Source organism: Loxodonta africana, chromosome 7, assembly GCF_030014295.1.
Source record: "Loxodonta africana isolate mLoxAfr1 chromosome 7, mLoxAfr1.hap2, whole genome shotgun sequence".
Taxonomy (NCBI): domain Eukaryota; kingdom Metazoa; phylum Chordata; class Mammalia; order Proboscidea; family Elephantidae; genus Loxodonta; species Loxodonta africana.
The window spans coordinates 113,507,178-113,532,854 of NC_087348.1; the positions used below are offsets into that span (position 1 = coordinate 113,507,178).

The following is a 25,677-nucleotide window of genomic DNA, read 5'->3' on the forward strand; positions in this document are numbered from 1 at the left end:
TGCCCTAGGGGCTGCCGCGCTGCCTGCTCAGGAAGCCGGTATGAAGCCTGAGCAGCTCTGGGCCCCTAGCCATCCAGCGCGGGGTGGGCGGGATGTCTGTGGTGCGGGTTGCTTACTTAAAAGGTATTGGAGCCGCTTCCACAGGCCCCGTGAGCACACATCCTCCTCAGGATCTTTCAGTGTGTTCACCGGACAGGTAAATGTAAAGCCCACAGCTCCCTCTGCCCTCTCACCCGACCACAGGTTGTGTTCTTTGTTGTTCCTGGTGTAAATCTAAGACTTGTTTCTCCCTTTAGGTACTGTTGTGAAAGGCAGTACATTTCTTGCTGAAGCCTCTCCATCTGTCCAGACATACTTCCATATCCATTATCTCTCTACTTTTCAACAAGATAAAAAAAAAAAAATGTCGAGTCGGTTCCGACTCATAGCGACCCTATGTATGACAGAAAAAAACACTACCTAGTCCTGCACCATCCTCACAGTTTTTGCTCTGTTTGAACCCATTGTTGCAGCCATCTCGCTTAGGCTTTTCCTCTTTTTTGCTGACCCACTGCCTTACCAAGCATGATATCCTTCTCCAGGGACTAGGCCCTCCTGATAACATGTCCAAAGTATGTGAGACAGAGTCTCTCTGTCCTTGCTTGTAAGGAACATTCTGGTTGTGCTTCTCTGTTCATTCTTCTGGCAGTCCATGGTACATTCAATATTCTCTGTCAACACCTTAATTCAGAGGCATCAATTGTTCTTTGGTCTTCATTATTCATTGTCCAGCTTTTGCATGCATGTGAGGCAATTGAAAATACCATGGCTTGGGTCAGGCGCACCTTAGCTATTTCCCAGGTATCCGAGCGCCTATTCAGCTGACATACAGTGGGATGGAGTGGGAAGAGCACAGGACTCATCGGCTGGAGAATTGTAGCACGTCACAGGCCTCTATTTTCTCAGCTGTCAAATGGGGCGGTGATATCTACCAGGGATACTGTGAACATTAGATATTAGTTAAGACAGTACTTATGATAGTAGCTTGAAACTTTGAAAGTACCAGACATTATTTATTGAATACAGGATGCTATGGGAACAGGGAGACAGAGACAGGGAGAAACAGACAAGAGAAATGAAGAGAGAGAGAGAGTGTGTGTGTGTGTGTGTTTTGCTCTGCCTGGTAGGAGCTGAGATACCACTAGAGGAGCTAAGGCATACGTGTTTATACAGTACAATTGAAGGTGATTATCTGCCTGTCTCTGATGGCTTTACAGTGCTGAGAGTTCAGTGGGGAGAAAACCTTGGACAGTGTTGTATGCACTGAAAGATGGGCCATTGAGGTAGATGGTGTGGATGGGCGCTGGCTTAACAGGCAGTGTTGGAGGGAGGGTCCTCCAGGCATAGGGATTAGTGTGAGGAAGGCAAGTATTTGGGAATGCATGAGGCCTGTGCAGGCTACAGCAATAATTGGGTTTGATTGGAGCATTGGTTTTGGGTTTGGACTCTGGGCAATGGGGAACCAGTAAAAAATGTTGAGCTAGGGGTGTGTGATGATCAGAACTGAGCTTTCCGACACATATTCTGGCAACAGTCTTAAAATGGGCAGAGTAGGGATTGACCAGGAACTGTCGCTACTGGAAGACTACTGGAGAAATATGTAAAATGCCTAATCTATTGGTGGGTCAAGCCCACCCAGAGCTGCCTCAGAAGAAAAGCTTGACAATCTACTTCCAAAAAGTCACAGCCTTGAAAACCCTGTGGAGCGCAGTTCTACTTTTCAACACATGGGGACTCCATGCATTGGATCTGATATGACAGCAACTTTTTTTTATCTTATTGAAAAGTGAAGAGAAAACAGATGTGGAAGTGTATTTGGAGGGATGGAGAGTTGGGATGGTCCACGTCCCAATCTTCCTAGCCCCTGTGCCTTTTAGCCAGGCCGAGCCATCACGTCCTGGGTAAAGGCACAGGGCTGCGCAGCCCAGCTTGTGTGGGCACCCTGCACCCTCTTGCTTTGCCCTCTCTCTACTCCAGCTCTTCACTCCCTACTTGGTTTCTGTCCCTTACTGGCTTTGACTTTTGGCCTTCGTTTCCTGTTTCGGGCCTAAACCCATTCCTGGAGCTTGATGATCTGTTTGTTTCTCTGGATTTGATCCTTGGCCGTTCCCAGGAGTCTTCCCACTCTTGACCACTTAGAGGAACCAGTTGCTCCAGCCACCCCTCCCAACAGAGCCCTGGCTCCTGGGACATTCTCCAGCGTGGCCTCGCGGGCTCTGGGCTCGGGAGGAGTGGTTGGCCCAGAGAGGAGTGTGAAAGAAACTGGGAGTTGGATACGATTCAAATTCTGTTGCCACCATTGGCTAGGGGACTGCTTAACTACTCTGAGTTTGTTTCCTCCAACTTGGTTTGGTTGTAAGGATTAAATGAGGTCATGATTGAAAGGGCTCATGAGTGTCCAAAGAACATTGGTTTCCAGCTGCCTTCTGACCTTCCGTTACAGATGAAGAACATTTAGTTATGAGCACAACACGTCCTTAACATCCGTCTCTCTAGACTCAGCTATATTTCCCTTCTCCCTTTTTCCCAAAAGCTTTGCTTAAAAAAAAAAAAAAAAGTTGTATTAAAGAACTTGCACCAGTTCCCTGGGGGAGGCCCCAGAGGTCCCAAGGCAGAACTGGAAGGGCATTTTCCTATAGGAAGAATGTTGTAAATGTTGGATGCATGCATATGAGGACTGTGCCGAAGGACTCTTATGGACCAGGCAGGCTTTCTTAAAATCCTAAGAGCATTGCTCCTTTTCATGAGGAAGTATTTGAACAGATGTTGCCAAGCAGGCAACTTACAAGAAGTCCTCCATGTTTAACCTGGGATCGCCTGCTTATCTGCCATTGCATTCAGTAGACCCTTGGAGGATCAGACAGCAGAGAAAGCATTTGAAAACAAAGCCACGCTGATAGAAACACAGTGTGAGGTTAGTCCTATGGTCTGTGCTGTCCTTGACTAGTCTATTTTTTATGATATGTAAGAATTCAGGTTTAATGGGGTAAGACAGTCAGAAGGGACCTTGAAATACTTTTCATTCCCTTAACTCACATTTAAGCCATTCCTGGCTGGTGAGAACTTACCTTATTATGTGACACTTTCTGATGGTCTTTTGACTTTTCACAGTGATCTATCCAAGAGCTCTCACTGAGAAGTCCTCTCTTGATGTTCATGGGCATAAAGGCACCGATGAGGTGTGGAGACATTCAGGGTCTTGTCCATATACCCCCTTGTTCCAGACAACATCCTCAACATTTCTGTTCTCCTCCCACAAGTATAAAGGCCACCCTCCTTCCCAGGGAAAGGTAGCCCTTTTTTATGCCCTAGAGACTAGGGAACTCCAGCTGAATGTCTTCCTGCTATACAGGGGTACACAAAGTTGGGAACGTGGTGGGCCGGCCCCCAATCTTGAAAACTATACCAGAATCTGCTACAAAAACCCAGAATCTACTAGTCCTTTCATATAGAAGACTGTAATATTTATTGAGCAACTACTATGAACCAGGTACTATGCTAAGTGCTGTAGCCGCTACCATTTTTTTTAAACTATTTAATCATCACAGCAGAGCTATAATATGGATATTAATGTCATCACTCTTTCACAGATGAGGAATCCCAGGCTTTAGGAGGTTAAGTGACTTACCCAGCTATGGGTGGCACAGCTAGGTTTAAACACAGCTCATGTCAGAGCCTGAGCACGTAGCACTCTCTTATTCCGTGGAGAATGTGGAAGAGAGTGTGTCTGCTTTGGAGCCTCAGTTGGTCCTCATCTGCAATGAGTTCTCACACCAACTACCTGGGGTTAGCCCAGACTTCACAGGCTAAGGGTGTAGTCCTCCCTCCATGAGACTGCCCTCACTTCAGACACCAGCCACAAGCACTGGGTTCCCCAAGACACTCTCATTTCTGACCAGCTGGCTACAGATTTGCGGGTTCCCACTACCTCCTCAGGTTGATAAGTCTCTAAAATGACTCACAGAACTCAGGAAAGCACTATCCTTACAGTTACAGTTTTATTATAGTACAAGGATACAAATCAGAACCAGCCAAAAGGAGAGATGCATAGGGCAAAGTCTAAACCCCTTGCCACTGAGTCAGTTACGACTCATAGTGACCCTGTAGGATAGAGTAGAGCTGCCCCATAGGGTTTCCAAGGAGCCCCTGGTGGATTTGACCTGCTGACCTTTTGGTTAGCAGCCATAGGCTCTTAACCACTACACCACCAGGGTTTCCAAAATGTTCAGCTTTGTTGTCCTTAGGGACGTGTCACCGTCTCAGCATATTGATGTGTGATAATACGCAGAATATCATCAACCCAAGAAACGCAACCGAGTTTTGGTGTCTAGTGTTATTATTGGGGTTTCGTTATGTAGGCCAGCCTTAGAGATTCCAGAGGAAACCCTGGTGGCGTAGTGGTTAAGTGCTATGGCTGCTAACCAAAGGGTTGGCAGTTCAAACCTGCCAGGCCCTCCTTGGAAACTCTTATGGGACAGTTCTACTGTCCTATAGAGTCGCTGTGAGTCGGAATCGACTCCACGGCACTGGGTTTGGTTTTTTGGATCTGTCACCAGATGTTCCTTCAGCCTTTTCTTCCTCAGGCTAAAAGTTCTTTGTTCTGAAATGCTAACGGAACTGCACTGTTGCCGTCAAGTCAGTTGCGACTCATAGCGACCCTATAGGACGGGGTACAACTGCCCCTTAAGGTTTCCAAGGAGAGGCTGGTGGCCTTGTGGTTAGCAGCCATAGCTCTTAACTACCGAGCCACCAGACCTTCCCAAGCTCTCATTTTCTAATCCAGTTTTCTGCATTGACTCTCCTCCTCACTGCCCACCTGCACACACCCCTTCTCTCTCTCACTCTTACCACAAACTAAAACTATCTGCATCTTCCTCAGATCTTTTTGGCTCTGGTTCCTTTCCTATGCTCTTTTTATTCTTATGGTAGTTTCACTTCTTTAAGAGTTTCTCCCTGACAGAACACAAGCCATCGTCATGACCAGTGTTGGCCAAAAAGCTCTTAAATACTTGGCTTTGCAATAAACTTAGGTGTCTGGTCTTAGTTCTGCCTTCATGAATGTCCCTGCCTCCTGCCATGGTGCTCCATGACTTAGATAGCACTTAAAAACGCCAGGAAGGCTGGGAGAGGTGGGTGGGTTGGAAGGGTTCCAGAAACTGTGTTTTTATTTATTTGGAACAATCTGTTTTGCTTTCAGGTACACAAATAAGCTGTTTCTCCCCAAGTTCTTTCTCCTGGCGTCAGGCAGCCTTCGTGGATTCTTACTGCTGGGCTGCTGTTCAGCAGAAGGACTCCCTACAGAGCGACTCTGGAAACCTCCCACTGTGGCTGCACAAGGTAACCAGGTGCATTTTCAGATCTAGCCTGTCTGCTTTACAGATGTGGAAACTGAGGCCCAGAGAGGCTGTGCCAGTCCACTGCCATGCAGAAATGTGCGACCAGCCAGGGCTGTAGCTCAGATCATAAAACCTTAACACTTTCATGTCAAAGGGAACCTTAGTGATTACTCAGTCTAGTATCCTCATTCTTTGTACAGGTGGGGAAACTGAGGAGGTTTCCATTCAAATGTAAGCTCTGTAACAGCACACCTGTCTTTTGTGTTTTAGTTACCCCTACGTCCTTAACGCCTGGCAGGATGTCTGGCCCATAGGGTCTCATAAATTTCAAATGCCTGAGTGGGCATAGCTAGGTAGTGGTAAAGCTGGAGACTCAAACATAGCTCCTAGGACCAGCACTTTTTCCACTACACACAGGGTCTCTTGAAAAAAGTCAGGGCCACCATAGTGCTCAGTTGCTTCTAGCTGACATGTTACCGCAGCATGGAGAAGCCTGGTGATGATCCCCTCTGGGGTGATGGGCTGCAGCACAGCTTTTGGAATAAAATCCTTTGCTGTCCAGTGGATCCGGATACTACAAAGAAGGGGAGTCAGTGCTGCCCAGGAAGCGCCTGTGTCCAGGTTCCATATCCTACAGAGAAGAGGCACAGGTCCGGAGCTCCGTGGCTAGGGGAGACGGGGCACATAGTGGCTGAGCTGTGAGGAACTCAGATTAGAGCTGGCAGGTGTGTGCAGAAGAATGTTCTCTTAGTAGTGAAGTGACTCTAGTAGGTCTTCTCTGTGCTTATGAAAGTGAGCCTTTATTTCAGCCTGTTCTTGGTTGAACCACTGGTTTCTTTTGTCCATCATGAAGACAAATAGAACATTTGGTATATCTTCCGTTGTTCTAGTCTGCTGAGAAAAACAGATTTTTTGCTTCTGAAAAACCGGAGGCTGGAGCTTGTTTGACTCTCTTGCTTTGAGCTGCTGCTGGAGACACAGCCAGCATCCTTCTTTTTCAAAAAGAATTATTTCAGCTCTTTGCTCTGACTGAGGTGTGTTTCCTTCATGTTTATTTATTGCATGCCACTGGCATAGTGATACATCATAGGGGCTCCTTTCTTTCTTTTGGATTGGGCCTTTGTCTTTGGTTTTAGCCTCAGGGTTAGGCATGGGTCCTTGTCAACTCTGTATGGTTTAGTAGCCAGGACAACGGGTAATAAGGAACTTCAGCGTGTACAGGCACAATTCTAGGATTTGAGCAGGATTGTAAATCTCAATCCTTGCTAGTGTGGTCTAAGACAGTTTGTTATAATGCCCTTAGGAAGTTGGAAAGTTATAATCCATCAGTGGACTGGGCATTGATGGATTCATAGAAGAATGTGTTACCCAGAATTGTCTAATGTCAGAGTTGAGAGGGACATTAGAGATTGTGAAACTTGGAGAGCATGAAGGAACATAAGGATACTTGCCCAGATACATTTTACATGTAAGGATCTGAGAACCTTGAGAAATCAAGCCTAGGAATCACAGAGCTAGTTACCAACTGTACAGACTATAGAACACAGGTCTTTGGACTCCCAGCCCATTTCCCCTCCAGTCTAGGAGCGGGAAATCTGGTAACAGTGAGTGATTAAGGAGCTCTGTTTCTGGCAGTGGTAGATGAGCTTGTTAGGATGAAAGTGTCGATGACAAGCTGAGCAGAGCTCTTGCCAGATTTATAGGGCTGGGGATAAAATTTAAGTTCAGACCTGCCAAGTAGGATACCCCAGGATTTTTGGCTTCAACCCTGAAAAGCCATTCACTGGGAGTAAGGGGTGATCCAAAATTAGGTCAGCCCTCATAGGATCTAGAGTCCTGCTTTGATTCATTTCAGTACTGATTGAATTAAGGAGATTTGGGATTGCTTGTGTCTCTAGTCTACCTGCCTTCCAGAAGCAAAAATAAATTTTCTCTGGAGGAAGTTAACATCACCCAGGGCCTCAAATTCTCACTCCAGATTTTCACATATAATGTTAGGCACTCAGTCAGAAATAACCAGGTGTGCAAGAAAGCTAAGAGAAAAATCAGAAATAGGAACAGACCCACAAGAGATCTAGATAATCAGCTAGTCAAACATACATTTTGAAAGATCATTAATAATATGTTGAAGGGTTAGGATACTAAGGAGTGTTTCACAGACAACTGAAAACTCTGAAAAAGAAATCAAATGGCAATTCTAGAACTGAGAACAGTAAGTGACAGAGAGTTGATTGTAGCTAACATTGATTGAGGGCTAGAATCTATGCTTGACACCAGAGAGCCATAGATGAAGGGATCCCTTCCTCAAGGAGCTCAAAGTCGAGTTTATAAACATGTAAAGGGGACACAAAAACCAAACCATTTGCTGTCGAGTTGATTCTGACTCAGTGACCCTATAGGACAGAGTAGAACTGCTCCATACGGTTTCCAAGGAGCCCCTGGTGGATTTGAACTGCCGACCTTTTAGTTAGCAGCCATAGCTCTTAATCACTATGCCACCAGGGTTTCCTGAAGGGGACACTGCATGATCAGAAAGCTAGAATGTGGTTATTATAGAAACCAAGGGATGAGTGTTTCCAGAAAGAGCAGTGAACTCTGTTGCCTCAGAGAAGCCAGTGTGATAAGGGTAAAACAATTCATTAGATTTAGCAAGATCATTAGTGACCCTGGCAGGAGTGACTTCCGTGGAGAAGTGGGAGCCAGATGGCAGTGAGTGAAGAGTGAATGGGAGGTGAGGAAATGAAGATAGTGGGAATGGAAAACTTCGTCAGATATTTTTTCTTTCCTTTTTCAGAAAATCACACTTCTGGGAAAATGAAGAGAGACTAATGAGCAGGGAAGCTAGGTGGTAGACGGAGGGAAGGTTTGGGGGTCCAGGAAGATTTTGAAGGAAGAGAGTTTTGAGCATGCCTAAGAGAAGGTGGAGAAGAGGCTGAAGAAGCAAGCACTCCAGGAAGGACACCGCTTTTGAAGGACATAAGAACTGCTTGGGGAGGGCACATCCATCCAGGAGAAGGGAAGGGGACTGGCTTATCCTGGTGGGTGCTTATTTGAACTGTGGAAAGTGGGGCTGGGTTGTAGAGGACCTCTGAAAACTAAACAGGTGTCTAGGCTAACTGCTGGCACAGTGAGGACCATCACAAGTCCCTAAGTAGGTGAACTTGTTTCCAAGAATGAATTCTCAGTGATGGTGTGCAGAAGGGAATAGAGGTAGGGAGAGAGCCAGGTAGGGAGTCCACTTGGCAGGCACAGAGTGAAGGGTTTTGATCAGGGAACAGTAGCACTAAGGACAGTGTGAGGTCCTTGGTGGAAATGTACATTCAGGGCAACCGGCAGGTGGTGCTCTAGGACTGTTCGATAACTGGCCTTTTCCACGTATTCTTTTTTCTTTGTTCAAGTTCAGAATGTAGGCAACTGCTAGACAAGATTCCTCTCCAAAACAAAAAAGTAGATTTTTGACTTAAAACACACACACACATAAAACACAGTGGACAATCTTTCTTTGTTTCTTTTTAGGTGGATTCATAGAAACCTAGATGACAAGATCCTCTGGGGCTACCTGGGCCGGAGATTTGTAAACCTGAGCATTACCTGGGAGGCTTGTGGAGATATGGAGTCCTGAGCCCTATCCAGACCATTAGGTTGGAATCCATGGGGTTAGGGCTAGGAATATGCTTTCTATAAGCTTCCCAGGAGATTCTGATGCTGCTGGCCTGGCTTCAGTTCCTATGTGGGAACCACTGACCTAGACCAGCCTTTATCCAATTTTAGGTGAATGCACATCACCTGGGGCTCTTGCTGAACTGTAGGCTCTGATTCAAGTAGGTCTGAGTCTGTTTCTAACAAGCTTCCTGGTGATGCTGAAGTTGTTGATCTGCAGACCACTCTTTGAGAAGCAAGGATCTGGAGCAGGAGTTGGTGTTGGCATACACTCTCTTTGTGGCATGCACTCAGGCCAAATCCAGCCTGTGCTTGTAAATAAAGTTTTATTGGAACATAGCCTTGCTTATTTGTTTAGGTATTAACTATGGCTGCCTTCAGGTTATAATGGCAGAGTTGAATAGCTGCAATAGAGACCATATGGCTTACAAAACCTAAAATATTTGCTGTCTGGCCCTTTACAGAAAAAGTTTGCCAACCTCCTCATCTGGAGCACTGCTGTACTCCCAGATGGCCCCAGCTCCAAGGAAAGAGAATTCCCTGCCTCATAGACAGTTCATTCCATTTTCAAAGAAATCTGTGGACAAGTTGTGTCCTTGTAATTGATTCCGATTCTGATGGCGGGCCTCTATTCCTTCTTATGCAAACATGGTTACCATTTTCTTCTTTCCAGGTTTCTCTCCATGCTGGGTCCCTCCCAGAATATCACCTAGCACGAAGCACAGTACCCTGGGTGTCCTCCATTCGGTGCAGGATAGAATGGTGGCCATCTTTCTTTTTTACTTTCTTTTTTTGTTAGCTGCTCATGGAGGGCATTAGCCTTTTGGGTAGCCCTTTATTCTTTTGACTTCCCGTATCTGGGGTTGTCTTTAAATGGGTTGCAGCATACAGTCAGGAACACATATCCTTCATGTATCTTTTTCACTTCCCCAACATGGTTCGTTCTTGGTTTACCTACTTCCTACTTTCTATTTCTTCTCATCATTTTCATGGTTCTCTTTTTGACTGTTCGGTAAACGTTAGGGTCTAAGGTCTAGCTGTCGTCTCTTATCTTCTCCTTCTATACATTTTCCTTGGGTAATCTCAACTGTGTGATCCTGGCTTCTACTGCTTATGTGTTGCCAAATTCTGAATCCTAAGGCCAGCCAGATTTTCTCCCTTTATTCTCAGTTATATACTACACGTCTCCATCAGAATACTCTTGACTACAGGTGCCTCACGTTCAACGTTACTCATCATCTTAGGTCTGCCCCATACTCCATTTCCCTCTTCCCTGAATCTGTTCCTCCTTGTTTTCTTTATTTCAACGAGTGGTACCACCACCTAGGCCCTTGCATAAGCTAGAACCCAGGAACTACCCTCACTTCTTCCCCTTTTCGTCCTTCATTTCCAGGTGGGCACCAGAACATTTTGTTTCTCCCTTTAAAAAAAACCCAAAACCAAATCCATTTCCGTCAAGTTGATTCTGACTCATAGTGACCCTATAGAACAGCGCAGAACTGTCCCATCGAGTTTCTAAGGAAAATCTGGTGGATTCGAACTGCCGACCTTTTAGTTAGCAGCCGTAGCTCTTAAGCACTACACCACCAGGGTTTCTCCCTCTAGGTAGCTATTAAATCTATCTTGCCCGTCCCTTCACTGCTGCTACCTGGGTTCACTGCTTCTCACTTCCTGCCTCTCTGCTGCAGTGGCCTCCTTTCCTTCCTCGCCAGTTTATTCCCTTGTCCACTGCCTTAGTAAGTTTTCTAAGTAATTGTACCCTCTTCCGGCGGCTTCCTGTTGTGAATAGTGGGAATTTGAGGCCTGCATAGTTTGGCCCCTGTTTACCCTTAACCCTTACTACCTCTTCACTTATGGGCTCGCTCCAGTGTTTACTGTGGTTCTTTGGATGTGGAAGAGCTCACCAGACAGACAAGGAGAGAAGAGCATTCTGGACAGAGGAAAGAGAATGTTCAAAGGGCCACAAAGGAAGTGAAATTTGAGCTGAGTCTTAACATAATAACACTTTTTTTTTTTCCTCACTGTGCCTTAAGACGTAGTTCAGGTGTTACTTCTTCAATGAAGCTTTCCTTGACCTCTCCAGGGACTTAGTACTTACGTATTTTGTGGCTGTCACTTTTATGTTTTGACAATAGAATTATTCACTTGTGTTTCCACCCAGCCTGTATGACCTGGGGCTGACTACATACAGTTCATCTTTGGGGCCATGCATCCTGCCCACTGCCTGGCTCGTCGCAGATGCCCAGAGGTGGTTTTGAATTAGTTTACCCATCCATAATTAATCCCATAGTTAGCGATCACATAAGTTTCAAGGAAGGAAATGTTCAGTACTCATTTCAGGGTTCTTTGCCTTAGATGAGGGAGAGGAGATTTAAACAATGGACGGAGGCTGTGCTAGATCACTTTCAGGGTTCCTTCTATCTGGAGATTCTGTTGTTCTCACTACAGCCCTTTCCAGAAACAACCCATAGTATGAAGGCAAGTAAACTCAAAAGTGCACCAAATGTGTGGCTCCTATTTTGCTCCGAGACGCCCTACTGTCATTTAAAGAGCTCAGTGCTAACGCGGGCATCACACAGAATAGTGCAGTCATGACTTCAACAGATGCTAAGCATCTCAAACCTAACTTGGGGTAAATAGAGCTTATGAGGGTTTTAGAGCTTATGAGGGAGCCCTGGTAGTACAGTCGTTAAGAGCTTGGCTGCTAACCAAAAGGTCAGCAGTTTGAATCTACCAGCCGCTCCTTGGAAACCCTGTGGGGCAGTTCTTCTCTATCCTATGGGGTCACTATGAATCAACTCGATGGCAACAGGTTTGTTTTTTTTGGAGCCCTGGTGGCCCAGTGGCTAAGGGTTTGGCTGTTAACCAAAAGGTCAACAGTTCAAATCCACCAGCCACTCCTTAGAAACCCTAGGGGGTGGCTCTACTTTGTCCAATAGGGTTGCTATGAGTCAGAATCAACTGGATGGCAACAGGTTTTTAGAGCTTATGAACAGAGCCATTCCTCTCCAGCAGATGTACTCTCAGAGCTCTGCATGTCTTTCCGTGTTCCTTATTGGGACAAAAGGATATTTTAAAGACTATAATTTAATGCTTTTTTGGATTTGTTTCTGTTGAATTGATTTTAATACCACCTTGTTACAGACTCACTGCAAGTTGCCTTTTTATTTTTAATGAGGGGAAAAAAAAGAGGTTTAACTGTGGAGAAAACCCAAAAATAGGGCATTCAACGACATTCCTACAGAGGTGATCCAGATACAAGAATATTTTAGGAGAAAGCAAACACCCAATATGTAATACCTTTAAACCTTCATTTTCCTAATTTCAATGAGCTGTGCTGAACTATTCATTGGTGCTAATTACTGCACCACTTGGGTTAGAAAAATTGCCACATGTTGTAAGCAGTCACTTTTTAATTCAGACGAACAGTTTGAGGTGAAATACTCTTATTCAAAGGGCATAGAGACAAAAGTTGCTTGTGAAAATATTTCACAACTCCAAGTCAGAAATGATTTCCCGCTGTGGTTCCCAGAGGAAATGCCTGGCCCTGTTGGTGATGGAGGTGGCACAGTTCCATGTAACACAGTTACCTTTTTATACAAATGGGCATCCTTCACAGTGCGCAAGCGTTGAACTAACACTGCTTCTCCCTGAAGCCAATTACGTATTACACTAATCACAGTCTGTTGTCTGTGTCATTGTGTGGCAGCCCTTTGCAAACTGAGAAGCCACACCCTGTGCCAGAACCCTGAGGTAAAGGAGCTGTGTGTGCTGAGAGAGCCTTGTGAACTTTCTGGGCCATTTATGCTTATTTCTCTCTTTCCTTGGAGGCAGGGATTTCCTAACCTGGGGTCTGTGATGGCACCAGGGGACTGTGAACAGGGATAAGAAAAAACATGACAGCTCTACCTTTGTACACTGGTAGTTAACCTGTGTCCAGTATTACCTGGACAGGTGAATTTAGCTGAAAATTCACTTCTAGCTAAGATACAACATTAAAAAAAAGTATATATGTAGGCACCAATTCACACTGATATTAGAAAGACCCATGACTTTGTCTTCCATAAAAATACTGTGAAATATCGTTTACTGTTTACTACTTTGGAGCCCTGGTGGCACAGTGGTTAAGAGGTCAGGTGCTAACCAAAAGGTTGGCAGTTTGAATCCATCAGCTGCTCCTTGGAAATGCTATGGGGTAGTTCCACTCTGTCCTGTAGAGTCACTGTGTGTCAGAATCAACTCGACGGCAACAGGTTACTCACTACTTCAGTTACGAGGCAGTGGTAGCTCAGTGGTAGAATTCTCGCCTTCTGTGCAGGAGACCTGGGTTCAGTTTCCGACCAGAGCACCTCGTGCACAGCTACCACCCGTCTGTGAGTGGAAGTTTGCATGTTGCTATGATGCTGAACAGGCTTCAGTGATGATTCCAGACGAAGGCTAGGAGGAAAGGCCTAGTGATATGCTTTCATTTGGATCACAACAATTCAGTCCGAAACTAATCATAGGTATGGCACAGGACTGGGATGCATTTCATTCTTTTGTGCATAGGGTCACCGTGAGTTGGGGGCTGACTTGACAGCAATTAACAGCAACAACACTTCAAAGTTAAAGTAGTTGTCAGACCATCTGTTAGAACCTATCTAATGTGTTCATAAAGAAGCACATACAGATTTGTTTTTTAACTTTTTGGATAGTTTTATATCGATATAATCTGTTTCCTTTGTGATTCTGTATATATTATTCTGCACATTCAAAAAGCCTTCATGAAAAACAAGGAGAGACTGAGGACCTGTTACAGAACTGAGAAGACGAGGGAGACATGACAGCTAAGTGCAGTGCGGTGCCCCAGATTGGGTCCTGGAACAGAGAGAGGAAGATTATGGAGAAGCTGGCGAAATCCATATAAAGTCTGGAGTTTGGTTGATAGAAATGTGCCAGTGTTGGATTCTTAGGTTTGACATGTAAGATGCTGGCAATGGGGGAAGTGGGTGATGGGTATATGGGAACCCCAAAAAAACCAAACCCACTGCCGTCGAGTCAATTCTGACTCATAGCGACCCTATAGGACAGAGTAGAACTGCCCCATGGAGTTTCCAAGGAGCACCTGGTGGATTGGAACTGCCGACCTCTTGGTTAGCAGCTATAGCACTTAACCACTATGCCGCCGGGGTTTCCATGTGGGAATGCTCGGTGCTATCTTTACAACTTTTCTGAACGTCTGAAATTACAGTGAGGGCAACGGTGTTGGGCCCCCTGCCCACTCCCAGAGATGTTTGGAGCGGGGGTTGGTTTTGTGTCAAGTCTGAGGACATTGTGTCCTCTTTTAGTTAAAATTCTGAGGGTCTGTGAGGGTAGACCAATCCTAAGGTAGGGAAAAGTGTTGCAGGGAAGTAAAGCACTTTGCAGGGTCTTGTGGGAAAGAAAAGGAGCCCTGCTGGCGTAGTGGTTAAGCCCTTGGCTGCTAACTGAAAGGTCGGTAGTTCAAACCCACCAGCTGCTCTGTGGGAGAAAGATGTGTCAGTCTGCTTCCATAAAGGTAACAGCCCTGGAAGCCCCATGGGACAGTTCTGCTCTGTCCTACAGGGTAGCTATGAGTTGGAGTCGACTTGGTAGCAACGGATTTTAGTGGAAAAGGCATAGCTCTGGGGTCAAAGAGGTCAGGGTTCAAATTCTGATTCTGTCACTTACCATCTTTGTGATCTGGGGCCCAGAAATCACTCTAGGCTGCTGCTTTCTCATTTGCACAATGGAGCCATGAACATAGGCCTTGCCAGGGTCATTGCGATGACAACTGAAGATAATAACATGACCATCTAGGTAGCCCTTTTGCTAGTTTTAGCTGGTATTTTTTAGTATATATTATATTCCAGGCATTTTTTCATATATTATTGATTTTAATCTCCATAACACCTGTATGAGGGTAAGTCAAAATGTATTGCTACTAGGGTTCCAGTTCACACATACACAGGTTCATTGCAAACAGAACGTGTTTTAACCTGTCTCTGATCAGTGAATGGCTGCAGACAAGTTCTCTCAGTAATGCACTTGTCTTAGTCTCAGTAGGGTGCCTTCAAAAGAAAACAATACTTTTTGTGCCATGGAAAAAAGTGATTTTGAGGTTAGGGCTAATAATAAATTTTTAACAAAACTCAACTGGACATCTTCCCAAATGATTGAAGCTTTGCTACAAGTTTATGGAAATGCTGCCCCACATAAAACAACAGTTTTTAAATGGATCAAACATTTTAAGGAGGGTGGGGAAATCCTCAAAGATGAGCCAAGGGAGGAAAGACCACTCAGAAGGTTATAGCGACTGTTTTTTGGGATTCTAAGTGGATAATTTTGATAGATTTTCTCAGAGGACACAGGATGATCACAGGGGCTTATTATGGAGAAGTTTTCAGAAAATTGAAAACTGCATTGGTGAGAAACAGGTCAGGAAAGTAGAGCCGAGGAATTTTTCCATCATGAGAAAGCACCTGCACAGTCTTCAAGGGTAGCAAGAGCAGTCCTGTGAGAATTGTGTTGGGAAACCTTACCCCATCCATCCTACAGCCCTGATCTTGCCCCTTCAGACTTCTCTTTGTTCCCGAAACTCAGCATTTAAAAGGAACATGATTTGGGTCCCTCGAGGATTCCAAAACTACCATTTTGGCATAGTGTAAATCGAAGAGTGCAGAATTATTTGGGGAAGGATTAGAGAGATGGAAACACCGCTTTCAGAAGTTTATAGCCTAGATGGAAGATGTGTCAAGAAACAATAGCTTCACGTTTTGATATTTTTGTTTGATAAAGGTGTCTGTGATTTCGTAGCAATACGTTTTGACTTACCCTTGTATTACATTACCATTTCATAGTTAGGGGAACTGACAGCCAGAGGGTCTTTGGGTCAGAGAATCTCAAGGCCACTCAACTGGTGGTGGTGGAGCCTGGCCTCAAGTCTCCTCTGACTGCAGTGCATGGTCTTCCTAAATCTTCTCTTGAGGCTGAACATGTCCTGACCACCCAGCAGACGGTGGTTACCAGGTTGTTCCGTAACTTCCACATCCCCTCTGGTGTGTTTTGTGCAGATCCAATGCTTACTTCGAGATTCTGTTGCCTATTGTGGTCAGCTTCTCTGGATTTGAGGTTATCCAACTGTAGAACAGAGGTGTTAGACTGTCCTTAAGGTCTGTTCCCACACTAGCATTCTGTGAATTTTAACTGTTTGTTTCAGCTGTTTAACTGGGATAATTCCTGGCTCACCAAAGCCAAAATTTCCCTAGTTTTGGGTAAAGTTCTTTGTTTCTATGGGATTCTCCCAGATTTTAAAGAGAAGAGAAAAACAGGAGCTATAACCCTTAGTTGTCTCTTAAAAGCACAGCAATTCAAACAAAAACAAAAAACCGAAACAAACAAACAAAAAAAAACCCTGGCGGCGTAGTGGTTAAATGCCACGGTTGCTAACCAAGAGGTCAGCAGTTCAGATCCACCAGGCGCTCCTTGAAAACCCTATGGGGCAGTTCTTCTCTGTCTTACAGGGTTGCTATGAGTAGGAATCGACTTGATAGCAGTGGGGTTTTTTTTTAAGCGGAGATCCTTGTTACCCTTACCTGTTCCTTCCTTGGGATTTTACTCGGGGATTACACTGAAGAACATGGGAGTAAGTTTTTTTTTCTTCTGTGATTAGAAAGGAGACACCACATGTCACCATGTAGTTCCCTGTTTCTTCAAATCAACAATTGTTGAAGGAAACAAAAAGGTATCAAGTATTACCTGGGCAGGTGAATTTAGCCGTAAGAAGGCGTTATTAGGTAATGAGCCTACTCTCCACAAGAAACGTGGTCATGCACATGTGTCTCTGAGAAAAAATGAGAGCAGCATTTAAGTTTGGTTACTTGTGTGTGTGTTGTAAGGGGACATCTCTGTTAGTCCCATGATTTGCTCTTCTTTTTCAGTTTTTTCCCTACATCCTGTTACTGCTTGCGATCCTCTTGTACCTGCCCTCCTTGTTCTGGCGTTTCACGGCTGCACCTCATCTTTGCTCAGATCTGAAGTTTATCATGGAAGAACTTGACAAAGTTTACAACCGTGCAATTAAAGCTGCAAAGAGTGTCTGTGACCTCGACAAGAGAGAAAATACCTGCCCAAGTACAGCCGTTAATGAGAATGCAGGGCAAAGGTAACGTACCCCCCAGCAGGTATTTTATCAGGCTTTGTAGAACAAGTCCTTAGCCCTTCTCCTGCCCAGCTTGACCTGGGCCTCCCATTGCCATAGATGGTGGGGAATGTCATCTACCTAGTGACAGTCTGTGGGAGCCAGGAAGGCTGTCCCCAAATCTCACCCCCACCTGCCTGTTCCAGCCCCTGTCATTTCATCAAGAGTTCTCATTCAATGCAACATCACTCTCTCAGCTTTTAGAAGTTCTACCAGGGTTAGCAGGTTAAGGTACTGCATATAGCTTGCTTGCTTTGATCGTCTCCTTAAAGAAGAAGCACAGAGTGCTAGGGTCTTGAAGAGTTGTGAGAGGTCATCTAAGGTCTGCATTCACTGGGAGCATCAGAGGAAGTAGGAGGATGAGGAATTGGTGGAGGAAATGGAATATGTGTCCAGTTGCCTCCACCAACAGCTGCCTCCTTTGCCATGAAACCAGAAGAACTGGATGGTGCCAGCTACCATTACGAAACAACTCGATCAAGGATTGTATAGATGAATCCTGGTCAAAGGGGAGGAAATGTGGAACATAGTTGAAAATTCTTGTAGAATCCAGCCTTTCTGGAGCCACTGGGGCTAGATGACTCCGAAAACTATTACCCTGAGGAAATCTTTAAACCTTGAACCGAGACTATCCCCTGAAGTCATCTTTGAACCAAATAATAGTTTAGCGTAATTGGAAAAGAAGTCTGCATTAAGCATTACACTCTTTTAAAGAATTGTCTATATGTGATCAAATTGACAATAGCAACTCGAAAAGATAAATGAGGAGCTTAGGCGGGCAGTGAGTTTGTGTTAGTGGTGGTAAAATAGTTTGGGAAAAGCTATCAGAAAAGGTGGCACAATCAAAGAATGTAACCAGTGTCACTGAATTGTACATGTAGAAATTGTTGAAATGGTGTATGTTTTGTTGTGTATATTTTCACCAAAAAAAAAAGAGCAGCACAGAGTGTTATAAGGCAACTGAGCTTAAGAGAAAGGTGTAACAGAAATGGGGAACAAGTAGGCAGTGCCTTACCTTTTTCACACACTTAACTGTTGACAGTAGTAATAGTAATATTGATGGCTATCTTTTTTTTATCATACTTTAGATGAAGGTTTACAGAGCAAATTAGTTTCTCGTTAAACAGTTAATACACATGTTTTGTGACATTGGTTGCCAACCCCACAACATATCAACATTCTCCCCTTCTTGACCTTGGATTCCCCATTACCAGTTTTCCTGTCCCCTCCTGCCTCCTCATCCTTGCCCCTTGGCTGGTGTGCCTCTTTAGTCTTGTTTTGTTTTATGGGCCTGTCTAATCTTTGGCCTTCGGGTGGACCTCAGGAGTGACTTCAGTACTGAGCTAAAACGGTATCTGAGGGCCATACTCTTGGAGTTTCTCCAGTCTCTGTCAGACCAGGAAGTCTGGTCTTTTCTTTTTCATGAATTAAAACTGGTTCTGCATGTTTCTCCAGGTCTGCCCAAGACCCTATACTGTGATCCCTGTCAGAGCAGCCAGTGGTGGTAGCTGGGCACCATCTAGTTGGTCTGGACTCAGTCTGGTGGAGGCTGTGGTAATTGTGGTCAATTGGTCCTTTGGACAAATCCTTTCCTTATGTCTTTGGTTTTCTTCATTTTCCCTTGCTCCAGCCAGGGCGGAACCAGTGGAGTATCTTAGATGGCCACTCACAAGCTTTTAAGACCCCAGACACTACTCAGTAGCTCTCTTTTTTTTTTTGAACACCTAACTATGTCCCAGACCCTGTGGCCAGTACTTTACGTACATTAGCTCATTTAATCTTCAGAACAACATTATCAAGCCTTTATTATACCCCCCTGTTTTTCCATCATGAATGGTTGGGTTTTTCCAGATAAAAGCACTGAAGCATAGAGAAGTTAGAAATATGCCAAAGCCCTATAGCTAAAAGTGAAAGAGCATCCACTTGAGGGACTGAATTACTGGGGCGGAGGGCTGGTGTCTTAGTTGTCTAGTGCTACTATAACAGAAATACCACAAGTAAACCCGTTGTCGTTGAGTCAATTCTGACTCATAGGAACCCTATAGGACAGGGTAGAACTGCCCCATAGAGATTCCAAGGAGCGCCTGGTTGATTTGAACTGCCATCCTTTTGGGTACCAGCCGTAGTAGCACTTAACCACTATGCCACCAAGGTTTCTATGTCACAAGTGGATGGCTTTAACAAAGAGGAATTTATTTTTTCACAATTTAGTAGGCTAGAAATCCAAATTCAGGGTGTCAGCTCCAGGAGAAGGCTTTCTCTCTCTGTCGGCTCTGGAGGAAGGTCCTTCTCATCAATCTTCCCCTGGACTAGGAGCTTCTCTGTGCAGGAACCCCAGGTCCAAAGGACACATTCTACTCCTGGCACTGCTTTCTTGGTGGTATGAGTTCCCACCTCTCTGCTGCTCACTTCCCTTCCCTTTTATCTCTTGTAACATAAAAGGTGGTGCAGGCCACACTCCCAGGAAACTCCCTTTACATCGGATCAGGAATGTGACTTTAGTAAGGGTGTTACAATCTCACCCTAATCCTCTTTAACATAAAATTATAATCACAAAATGGAGGGTAACCACATAATACTGAAAATCATGGCCTAACCAAATTGACACATGTTTTTTGGGGATACAGTTCAATCCATGACAGCTGAGAAACATGGTCTCAGGGGACTTCTGGGGTAATTGGCATAATACTACACAACAATAAAGTATGATGATGAATCCGTGAAACATCCCATAATAGGGATGAATCTGGAGGGCATTAATGCTGAGTCAAATAAATCAAACACAAAAGGACAAATATTTTACAAGACCACGATAATAAAAACCCAAGAAAAGGTTTACACACAGAAAAAAACAATCTTTGATAGTTATGAGGGAGGAGAGGGGTGGGGAGGGGAAATCACTAACCAGATATTAGGCAGGTGTTAACTTTGGTGAAGGCAAAGACAACACACAATATAGGGGAAATCAATACAGCTTAACCAAGGCAAAGTCATAGAAGCTTCCTAGATACATCCAAACACCTTGAAGGACCGAGTTACTGGGGCTGAGGGCTGGGGACCATGGTTTCAGGGGACTTCTAGGTCAGTTGGCATAATATAGTTCATAAAGATGTTCTGCACCTACTTTGGTGAGTAGTGCCTGGGATCTTAAAAGCTTGTGAGTGGCCATCTAAGATACATCTCTTGGTCCAATCACATTTTGAGCAAAGAAGAATGAGGAAAATCAAGGACACATTTAGTCCAGTGGACCGCATGAACCACAGCCTTCATCATCCTGAGCCCAGAATTAGATGGTGCCTGACTACCATCACCAACCACTCTTGACAGGAATTACAATAGAGGGTCTCCGACAGAGTGGGAGAAGAATTCAGAACAAAACTCAAATTCACAAAAAAGACCAAACTGGTCTGACAGAGACTGGAGGAACCCCCAAGACCATGGCCCCTGGACATCCTACCAACTCAGAACTGAAGCCACTCCTGAAGTCCACCTTTCACCCAAAGATGAGACGGGACTATAAAACAAACAGCACATGTGAGAAATGTGCTTCTTAGTTCAATCAGGTGTATGAGACCAAATGGGCAACACCTGCCCAAAAGCAAAGACGAGAAGGCAGGAAGGGACAGAAAAACTGGACAAATGGACATGGAGAACCTAGAGTGGAAAGGGAAACGGGGAGAATGCTGACACATTGTAGGGATTGCAACTGGTGTCACAAAATAATTTGTGTATAAATTTTTGAATGAAAGACTAATTTGCGCTGTAAACTTCCACCTAAAACACCATAAAATTTAAAAAAAGAAAAAGTGAACAAGCTAAGACCTAAACCATATCTGCCTGTTCTCAGACCCTGTGTGCATACCCGCTGAGCTGTCTGCCTCCCACCCCTCACCTGGAGGAGGCATGTGTGTGTTCTAGTTGAGTCCAGAAATTTTTCACTTTCTTATTCTGCACAATTTAATAGAAAATTGTTATTTAAAAGAAAGCTGCAGAATAGGAGCTATCAAATGTATTTAACAAACAGCATTTACCGAGTCCCAGACACTGTTCTAAGAATTTACATATATTGGCTCATTTAAGTAACTGTTCTTGTTAGTTGCGATTGAGTCGACCCTGGCTCATGGTGACTTTATATAAAACAACGAAATGTCATCTGGTCCTGCATCATCCTCCCAGTCCCCAGCATGTTTGAGTCCATTGTTGTGGCTGTTGTGCCAGTCTGTCTCACCCACGCCCTCATTGACCTTCTACTTCACCAAACATGTTGTCCTCCCTAGTGATTGATCCCTCCTGGTGACGTTTCCAAAGCAAGCAAGTTCAATGATGATCTGATGATCCATAAGGTTTTCTTTCAATGGCTAATTTTCAGAAGTAGCTTGCAGGACTTTGTTCCTGGTCTGTCTTAGTCTGGAAGCTCTGCTGAAACCTGTCCACCTTGAGTGACCCAGCTGGTATTTGAAATACTGGTGGCATCTCTTCTGGCATCATAGCAACACACAAGCCACCACGATACAACAGACTGACAGATGGGTTGTGATTTAATTAACTAAACCCAGAAAACCAAACCCATTGCTGTTGAGTTGATTCTGACTGATCGAGACCCTATGGGACAGAATAGAACTGCTCCGTACGGTTTCCAGGGAGCACCTGGTGGATTTGAACTGCCAGCCTTTTGGTTAGCAGCCATAGCTGTTAACCACTACACCACCAGGGTTTCCTTTAATTAACTAGACTCTCTAAAATATTAAGGGGAAAAGTGGTTTATTATTGTTCTTTCTGTTTTTGTTTCTTCTTTTTTAAAACCTGCTCTTACTCTCTAGTACTCTAATGAAGTGGAAGGGAAGCCTTTGAGATTTTTAATATTATATGGTTGAATGTGTTTTTGGTTTTCATATGTGATGGGCTTGGTGAGGGTTTGAATTATTTTTATTTGTTTCCTTTTTAGTTTGTGGGAGATACCTGAAAGCCACTTCAAGTACCCCATTGTGGAGCAGTATTTGAAGACAAAGAAAAACTCTAATTATTTAATAGTCAAGTACCTCGGCTGCAGGGTGCTAACACTCACAATTATACTGTTAGCATGTGTCTACCTGGGCTATTACTGTAGCCTGTCCTCACTTTCAGACGAGTTTGTCTGCAGCATCAAGTCAGGGATCCTAAAGAACGACAGCACTGTTCCCGATCGGTTTCAGTGCAAACTCATCGCGGTGGGCATCTTCCAGCTGCTCAGCTTCATTAACCTGGCGGTTTATGCTCTGCTGGCTCCTGTCATCATCTACACACTGTTTGTTCCATTCCGACAGAAGACGGATGTTCTCAAAGTATATGAGATCCTGCCCACGTTTGATGTTCTGCATTTCAAGTCTGAAGGGTACAACGACTTGAGCCTCTATAACCTTTTCCTAGAAGAGAACATAAGTGAACTGAAGTCATACAAGTGTCTGCAGATACTGGAAAATATCAAAAACAGTGGTCAGGGAGTTGACCCAATGCTACTTCTGCCTAACCTTGGCATGATCAAGATGGACGTTGCTGATGGCAAAACTCCCAAGCCTGCTGCCAGCGCGATGGAAGGGGAGCAGAAAAGCCAGATGGCAGAGCTCCAAGGTAGGGTTAGCCCTCCAGGCGGAGGCTGAGGGAGCCCAATGAGTGCCGTTACAGCCACATTTTAGGAATGATTGAGAATCTTTACTCTGCCTGCTGTTGTTAAACCGTTTTGGTAGAGTGGTCTCAGATGAAGTCTCTCCATATTGGGAGAGGGGAAAAGAGTTGAAGGTGTCCCATATTTCCAAAGAAGGAAAGTGTCTGTGCTTTTTCTGATTGTTCTTGCTTCCTTCTCACTGACTTTCTGTCTCCTCTGTGCCTCTTGCTCAAGCACTCCTGCATGTTGCCCCCTCACTTACTTTTGTCTTATCTTACTGGCTTTTCTCTCTGTACCACTGATCCCCTTGTCTGTCTCTTTCAAAACTAACTGAAAGTTTATCAATTTAACTGTTGCCTTGAATTAATTTCACTGTTTTGAAGTTTCACCAAATAAAACGTGGTAAAGCAAAGAATATAATATAGATTTATCTCAGAATATTTGATAAGTGCTGATAGTTCCTGCTATGTGCAGATGTACACTTTTGTCATAATTTGTTTTCAATTTTGGCAGATTTGAAGGTACCCAGTGAAACTAATGCAAATAATGGAGAGGTGAATGTCCGGCAGAGACTTATGGATTCTTCTTGCTGATTTTTTTCTTCCCTTGAACTTCAGACCTGTGACTTCTCTGATAGGGGATTCAATATGGGATTCATTTTGGCTGAAGCACCTCTGTCAACGTCCATGGTGGTTTGCAATAAATGGTTCTTCTTAGAGACATTGGGCATGTCTTATTGAGTCCCTGATGAAAATGATGGTCAAAAGAATGTTGTGAAGAATAGTTCATCAACTTCCTACAAGAAGCAAGTCATAGATAAGTAAACCACAGCAAGTGTGTGTGTGTATGTATATATATAAAAAAAAAATATAGATATATATATCTATATATAGAGAGATATATATATTTATCTATCTATATAAAAATATATATAGATATATGTATATCCTCGTCAAATGGGAAAGTGGAAGGAATGAATAGTCAAAAGAGTAATAGCCCTTTGGAAGTTGTGGAGAAACACCTTTCTGTACAGATGGTGGCAACGCAACCCAGAGCTGCTAGAAGGCAAGGACGTTGGAAGGTTTTTTGTTTTATTTTATGAAATAATAACATATCAGAATATAATTAAATATGAAACTCCCATGTACTCTTAATTACTGTTGGATGAGAAAAACATTCACTGGCTAAATGGACCATAGGTCAACATGCTCTTGGCAGTGACCTAAACTGAGAGTAGTGCGGATGCCATGGTTCTCATACACATATTCAGGCTCTTGTTATGTCAACCTTGGCTAATTGAAATCCTCTAACCACTGTTTGTTGGGCTGTGCTCTGAAGAGCAGCAGGCCCAAGCACTGATTTGATTGAAAACTTTATATCAGTTCATACAATTGTGATGTTTGTATGGGGAAATCTAAACATACAGAACCAATTAAATCAGTCACCCTCAAAGGGGGTGCCTACAGCGCTTTCCTCTGTTGCCAGAGGCATTTGAAAATAGAACTTAAACACATTAACAGAACATGGGGATGTTTAAAGTGAGGGACATCTTTACCTAATATGATCAGAGCACATAAATGACATCTACCCTATGATGTGCTTGGAGCCAGAACAACTTAACAGGTTATTTTATATTTAAAAACAACTTTTTTTTATTATTGTTCTTTAGATAAAAGTTTACAGAACAAACTAGCTTCTTATTGAACAGTTAGTACACATTTGCTTTATGACATTGGTTAACAACCTCACGACATGTCAACACTCTCCCTCTCCACCTTGGGTTCCCTATTACCAGCTCTCCTGTCCCCTCCTGCCTTCTTGTCTTGCCCCTGGGCTGGTGTGCCCATTTAGTCTAGTTTTGTTTTATGGGCCTGTCTAATCTTTGGCTGAAGGGTTAACCTCAGGAGTGATTTCGTTACTGAACTAAAAGGGTGTCTGGGGGCCATATTCTTGGGGTTTCTCCAGTCTCTGTCAGGCCAGTAACTCTGGAATTTTGTTCTACATTTTTCTCCAGCTCTGTCCGGGACCGTCTGTTGTGATCTCTGTCAGAGCAGTCAGTGGTGGTAGCTGGGCACCATCTAGTTGTATTGAACTCAGTCTGGTGGAGGCTGTGGTAATTGTGGTCTGTTAGTCCTTTGAACTGATCTTTCCCTTGTGTCTTTAGTTTTCTACATTCGCCCTTGCTCCCGAAGGGGTGAAACCAGTGGAATATCTTAGATGGCCTCTCACACGCTTTTAAGACCCCAGATGCTACTCACCAAAGTAGGAGGTAGAATATTTTCTTTATAAACTATATTATGCCTGTTGAGCTAGATATTCCCCGAGACCATGGTCACCATAGCCCTCAGCTCAGTAATTTGGTCCTTCAGGGAATTTGAATGTGTCCACGGAGCTTCCATGACCTTGCCTTGTACAAATTGTCCTGGCTTCCAGTATTGTGTATGGTCTTACCCTTCACCAAAGTTACCACTTATCTATTGTCTATTTATTGTTTTTCCATCCCTCCTTTGTAACCATCAAAGATGGTTTCTTTTTGTGTGTAAACCTTTTCATGAGTTTTTATGGTAGTGATTGACTTATTTCATTCAGCATAATGCCCTCCATATTCATCCATGTCGTGAGATGCTTCATAGAGTCATCATTGTTCTTTATCATTGCATAGCACCCCATTGTGTGTATGTACCATAGTTTGTTTAGCCATTCATCTGTTGATGGGCATCTGGGTTGTTTCTATCTTTTTGCTGTTGTGAACAGTGCTGCAGTGAAATGGGTATACATATGTCTGTTTGTAAACACAGCTTTTT

General features: G+C 44.0%; 1 protein-coding gene across 1 annotated transcript in view; it reads left to right on the forward strand.

Moving 5' to 3' along the window:
• The window catches only part of PANX1 (pannexin 1), a 57,457-nt gene extending 32,279 nt beyond the window's left edge, over window positions 1-25,178 (forward strand). The window contains exons 2-5 of the mRNA XM_064288829.1: window positions 5,237-5,376; window positions 16,973-17,196; window positions 22,178-22,839; window positions 23,387-25,178. Coding sequence (XP_064144899.1) covers window positions 5,237-5,376; window positions 16,973-17,196; window positions 22,178-22,839; window positions 23,387-23,466 — 1,106 coding nt within the window. The 3' untranslated portion in view covers window positions 23,467-25,178. The remainder of the gene's footprint in view (window positions 1-5,236; window positions 5,377-16,972; window positions 17,197-22,177; window positions 22,840-23,386) is intronic.
• The last annotated feature ends 499 nt before the right edge of the window (window positions 25,179-25,677 follow it).